This window comes from Anneissia japonica, unplaced genomic scaffold (assembly GCF_011630105.1).
Source record: "Anneissia japonica isolate Jap-2015-1 unplaced genomic scaffold, ASM1163010v1 scaffold585_len4108843_cov191, whole genome shotgun sequence".
Taxonomy (NCBI): domain Eukaryota; kingdom Metazoa; phylum Echinodermata; class Crinoidea; order Comatulida; family Comatulidae; genus Anneissia; species Anneissia japonica.
Genome location: NW_022716829.1, coordinates 422,633 through 428,632, shown reverse-complemented (window position 1 = coordinate 428,632; position 6,000 = coordinate 422,633). Strand labels below are relative to the sequence as shown.

Genomic DNA, 6,000 nt, shown 5'->3' with positions numbered 1-6,000 from the left:
GGTTCTCATACACCTAAACTTTAAATGCTAACATCTCTGGATCTATTTATCCTAGTAAAGCCATTGAAATACCAAATATTAACTCATTTTTTGATTTTCTAATGATGAGACTCATTTTGTAGTGAGACCTCACATATGGTACTTGCCATGCCAAACAGCGTCATTGACCAAACCGAGAAATTTGACTTTTTAATATATTTACATTCTCCATATTACAACCTTTAAAATGATAGGTCATTATTTGGAGCAATTTTCATTCTATTATAGGTCATATCGACTTGCTATTGCTAAAGTTATGAGTAAAAGTATTATTGGCTACTCTGTACAAAAGTCAATACTGCCAATTCAATATACTAATTACTCAGTTTAACAATTAACGATAGTACGCTGGTTTGGGGATAGCAAGCCTCATATTCCAAGTATTGAAATACACGCCATCGTGTTGGGATTCAATATTTCGACATTAATTATGTCATTCCTGATGATGACATAATTAATGTCGAAATATTGAATCCCAACACGATGGCGTGTATTTCAATACTTGGAGTATGTATTATACTTTCTTATCCAAGCCTCATATGTTTTTCAATTTGTGTCTCATTAAACATTAAAAATCTGATCCTTTTAAAATGAAAAAAAATAACCCCCTAAAAAATGTGTTTAAACATTGAAGAACAGCTCAATTGTTTAAATGCATTTTTTAGGGTTTTCTTTATACCACAATACCCTGTGAGGTTCATGAAGAAAACTGGTATACAAACCTTTGAAGGCCTTTTTCAAAGGTGGGTTGCTCAACGGCTGCTTGGATAGCCTGGATACAAGTGATTGGGGCCAAGGCACCACCGACCGACCGACTCATTGTCTTCTGCCTAGCCTCTAAAAAACCATTTTAAAAAATAACATCATAAATTATTATTTAGTTTTCATTGTAAAATTAAAAGATTATATAAGAATATACACTTCATCACTTAATTTATGTCTACGTAAAGTGCTATACAAAGTATATAAAGATATAATTCAAGATGTACTTTCAGTCAAGAGACAGGAAAATACCTAAAAAATGCAAACAAAATTTTGAATAGCTCATTTGAAAGAATTAAATAAATTATTAGCTTCCAACAAGAAAGAGATTGAAAAAAGTAATTTCCACCGATTTACAGACATTTTACTACAAAAATCCTTAAATTGACTACCAGGCAATTTAAGGATCTATGCAAAAGAATACAGGAAAGTTGTTATTTAACTGTCAGAAAGTTGACAGGGATATTTTTTAACCTGCTGTTGTTAAATACTGTACCTTCAAATATAGCTGAAGCTTGTTCACGTCCTTTCACGGGCAAGCTACTAACTCTTCTGGGAGCAAGAGGCCTGCCAGCAATCGACTGAGCAAACTCAAGTGCTTTAGGAAGCATATCGCCACCAAATACCTGAAAAATAATATAGTACATTTTGTTTGCAGTAGAACAGTTCAGGCTTTCAAACTTGAGGATGGTCTTTTTTTTTTTTTAAATCTCTTCCTTAGTCAATGGGCAAGGCATTTTATCCACATTAGAGACCATTCGTTATCAATGTATTTCTCCTCCTAGGCTAGGCCCTAGCTATTTCCTCCATTATATCAGCCATCGTGGTACTACGGCCCAAGCATGTGCCATGGCTGTAACAACAGGCTGTGCTGCCACCAAGAGTTTTTTTTTAGGGGGAACACGTAATGGGATAGCGAAAGCTCACTGTCTCTTTTTTAACAAAAAACGGTACAAGAATGGAAATTTATCGGCGGATTGGTTCTCGAATGAGATAACAAAAGCTCTATTGTTTTTCTCTACCCAGGAGCAAGTAGGTACCAGTAGGATCCAATACCAAGCGCTGATTCAAGCTTGGAATGGTGCTTCCCGAGAGACTAAGGATGTACAGTATTCTATAGGTTGATTCAATGACAGGGGATAACAAAATGTATAGATAAACTTTATGGGAATATGCAGTAAACTGTATAGTGTGTTATTGTTTATTGTTCCATATACTCACCTCATCAATAATTCCTAGATCATATGCCTCAGTAGCACCCACTTGACGTCCAGATACAATAATGTCTATCGCATTTGCAAGGTGTGTGACACGTGGTAGTCTTTGAGTACCTGTTGCCCCAGGTAACAATCCCAGATGCACTTCAGGAAAACCAACCCTTTAGAAAAACAAAAGTTTGTACAAGTAGATTATGGCTATGTTCACACACACCATCTAAGGGTTAGCAGGATCCAGACAACATACAAGCTCACACCGCTGCTTTCATACAAGAAAATCTCTAATCTAGATATCAAGAAGATGAAGGTGGGATCACTGTCCAATAGGAAATTAGAAATGCGTATGTTTGATTGGCTAATGATTGAAATGAAGTCAATTTGCAAACCAATAGCGCTCCCTAACCGTTTGCGTATCCACTTCCTGGTAACGCTTAGCGTTAATCGATTGGGCATCCTCACACACATACTCATGTTTAGGGCTACCAGTTAGCTTCCGATCTGGATACCAAGACTCTAGTGTAAACCTAACCACAGACACAATCTTGATAAAAACTATATGTACACAAATATAGATGTGGTACTTGGTAGAACTTTAACCTAGTTGGTGGCAATAACAAAGGTGGTTGCAAGGTTTCGGAGGGCTATAGTAAACTGACCGCGACGGTGAAATTACAAAAGGCAGTTTACAAGTAGTTGGTGGCTACAGTGGCGTTAATAAATGATGGGGAAGGGGCACAAAGGTGAAGTGGGGTTCGAAAATGAAGTGAGGGGAAGTAGCGCACAAAATAAGGTGATATGAGGTGATTTTTATCTACAGTACTTCAAACATTATCAATGGGGGATGACTTGGGGGGGGGTGCAATTTTTAAGAGAGCCCTCCCCCCGCACATCCCCTAGATATGCCACTGGGTGGTATAGGCATCGGTGCCATTTTTAATGGAATTTTAAATCCTAGGTAATGTCCATTTCTAAGATGTTTTCCATTCTGATACTCTCAATGTTACAGTAATTGATCATCTGACTTTACCTGGCCGACTTCAAAGCCAGTCTGTAGTGGGTTGACAAACAAAGTTCAAGCCCGCCACCGAGAGCTGTTCCGTGTATAGCTGCAACCACAGGCTTTGGGAAACTGTCTAATGTTTTGCAAACTAATCGCAAATCTGGTTCTGAAAAAGGTTTAAATGATACAAAAATGATACTTTTTTTTTCACAGAACTTACTGATTAATGAACACCATCCTTAAAATGTTCATCAAATTAGAAACAAGACTGTGAATGCGGACTAATGCCTACCAAAACATTACAGCTTTGTGAATGAAAAATTGAATTAAATAACTTAAATAATATTTTTAACATTATTGTATATAATCAGTATTTTTTTTAATTAGGCTCACCTTCCATTCCAACAACACCCAGTCCCCCAGTGTCAAGATATTTTTTAGCTTTACTGTATGAAGTACTATTATTTTAGAGCATTTATTTGGACATTCCATAGGATTAAAACAAATATTTTTGATCACCAATCGTTGACACCATTTTCAAGTGATTGTGAAATGTACCATACTACATCTTCATCATGTTAATATACTTGAATGTATTATGTATTTTTGTACTCCATGTGCTGTCAGGAGAGCCCCGTGATAGTAACGTTACATTGCTTTTGGGAAATCAGGCCAGTGAGCCATACTTGTTTTGTTGTTTTATTGGTCAAACGAATGATATGATATGATACCATCGTAGTCATTGTCATCATTTTGTTAAAAGTTCCGTACTCTCGTGTTAATGTTTGTACTAATGGTATTTTTTGTCGTGTTGCACTTTCTTATAATAATCTAGTTCAAATTTTTCCTAATATTGATATTTTTAATTGTAATATTTCTATTTTTAATCTTATACTAAATACCGGTTTTTAATATATTATTCCGATTTTTTTATGCTTTTTATGTTTTTTTTTTTTAAATTCTTATATATTTTTATGAATGATATTGTATATTTTTATGGCGACTCTGTTATTGGTGTTTTTGATACACTGTTGAGTCTTGAATAAATAAAATAAATTTTAAAAAAATCATTTGACAATTACTTCATTCATAAATTTACCCTTGGAAGCAAGTCCAGATGCAAATTCTGTGATGTCAGCTCCGGCAGGAAACGTTCGTCCAGAACCACACAATACCACAGCTTGGACGCTGGAATCCTCCCTTGCTTTCTTTTTATGATGAAATAAATTTTTAAAAATGTTAACTATAAATGATCCTTCCAGATGATGAAAAAATACATTATAATTAGCCATACTGTGACATAAAAATAGCTCTATCCTATAATAAATGATTACATGCAATGTTATGTCAACTATATTGATGATAACCCATGAATGCACAACTACCTAGATTGATAAATTTCTTTATTATATATTTCAATTTATTTTTTAATTATTGAACATTTCCAATAAAAAAAATAAAGATACTGTACTAGATATTTTTCCTTTATTGTAATTTTAAGAAAATTGCCTAAAAAAATATTAACAAATAAATAAACAATGATAGGAAATCATACAAATGATAACCGGAACAATGTGCAGTGATTGACTTATTAGTCCTTTACAAGATATCCTACGTAATTACTTACCTTTAAACCATCCATTATACCTTGACGGACATGGTGGCTGAAATTAAACATCCATCAGATCTCAATTAAAAATGTTAAAATTAATGTTATGCTTCATATAACAGTAACTGTACAATAACAATGACAATATCAGAATTTGTTCCTACAACTAAAAACAACTCAACTCACTAAGCATAAAGATTATTGTGCATCATATCATTAAAATTACTCAAGAGGTTTAGGTTCTAGGCTTAGTTGGCAATGCCCTGTAAACGTTGTTAAATTTTTCATTTTTTTAAATTAAAAAACCTAACACAGGTGCAGATAAAAAAAAAAACTCATTTAACACCAGACTGGAGAGGAGCTGTTGGTGCTTGCCTAGAAATTGCAAGAGCCTAGGTTCAAATCTTGTCAAAACAGTCAACCTTTTTCATGACTAAACACAATTCTACTTACAAAGCCTAACTAAGCCAGTTAATAGAATTACATGTTAGTGCAGGTAGGGTTGGCCAACCTTCATTTTTATCATTGTCATAAAAAATTGGAAGGAAATGGAATTCACATAGCATTTTAAGGTATTTCATTAAAAGGATATATAATTTTCTTGTACTTGTAAAATTGAAATAACAGTAACTAAATTCAATGAGAAACAAAACCTTAGAACATCCCTAAAACATAACAAACAAAACAATAATTTTAATTAATTTTCCAAAGAAGCCTGCACAATATGCAACAAAAAGCTTAAAACTTCAAACAAGAGCGCATGCACTACAGCATGCATAGCCTACCCACTTTGCTTATTGTATTATTGTTATATTAAGACGTACGGTACAAGTTACAAGTGTTGTTGTGACATTTGTGTCCCAACGAAATGTGTAGGTACGCCCTGTCTGTGCCTACAGGCCTAGAGAGCCTAGTAATGTTTAGTCAGGGTGGTGCGAAGTCCACTGATAACATCTGTTGCCAACGATAGGCAGACCACAGATTTGCCCTTAAGCCTAGGCCTAGTACTTTAGGTATTTAATGTACGACAACTTTGCTAGCTAGAATAGTCCTAGGCCAAGACCCCTACTACTAGCTAGCAGAAAAATCTGCATCGGGCCCTTCGCTCGGCCTAGCCTGGATCAGCCTTGATCGTCGAGCAAGTACAGTGTATTTGTGGGCTGTAAACAAAGAAAGACATTTAAAAAAAACACAAACAAACCTCAGTGCATTAACAGGTGGATTGTCAACTGAAATTAAAGCAACACGGTTATTTACACTGTAGCTCGCCATTTTTCTTTGCCCAATTAGCAGCTTCACGCTCGTCGTCTTCCACACACATGCGGCCACCAGCAATAATTTTGTCCCTGGATGGATGGGTTCCAGCGATACGT

The 6,000-nt window shown here is 35.1% G+C and overlaps 1 protein-coding gene across 2 annotated transcripts in view; it reads right to left on the bottom strand.

Annotated features, from left to right (window-relative positions):
- Positions 1-5,986, bottom strand: part of LOC117109929 (peroxisomal bifunctional enzyme-like) — a 16,356-nt gene extending 10,370 nt beyond the window's left edge. For both annotated transcript variants that reach the window (XM_033252413.1, XM_033252414.1), the window contains exons 1-7: positions 5,829-5,986; positions 4,646-4,682; positions 4,118-4,226; positions 3,046-3,184; positions 2,023-2,179; positions 1,298-1,427; positions 762-876 (exon numbers count right to left, since the gene is read on the bottom strand). In XM_033252413.1, coding sequence (XP_033108304.1) covers positions 762-876; positions 1,298-1,427; positions 2,023-2,179; positions 3,046-3,184; positions 4,118-4,226; positions 4,646-4,682; positions 5,829-5,899 — 758 coding nt within the window. In that variant the 5' untranslated portion in view covers positions 5,900-5,986. The remainder of the gene's footprint in view (positions 1-761; positions 877-1,297; positions 1,428-2,022; positions 2,180-3,045; positions 3,185-4,117; positions 4,227-4,645; positions 4,683-5,828) is intronic.
- Between the last annotated feature and the right edge of the window lie 14 nt (positions 5,987-6,000).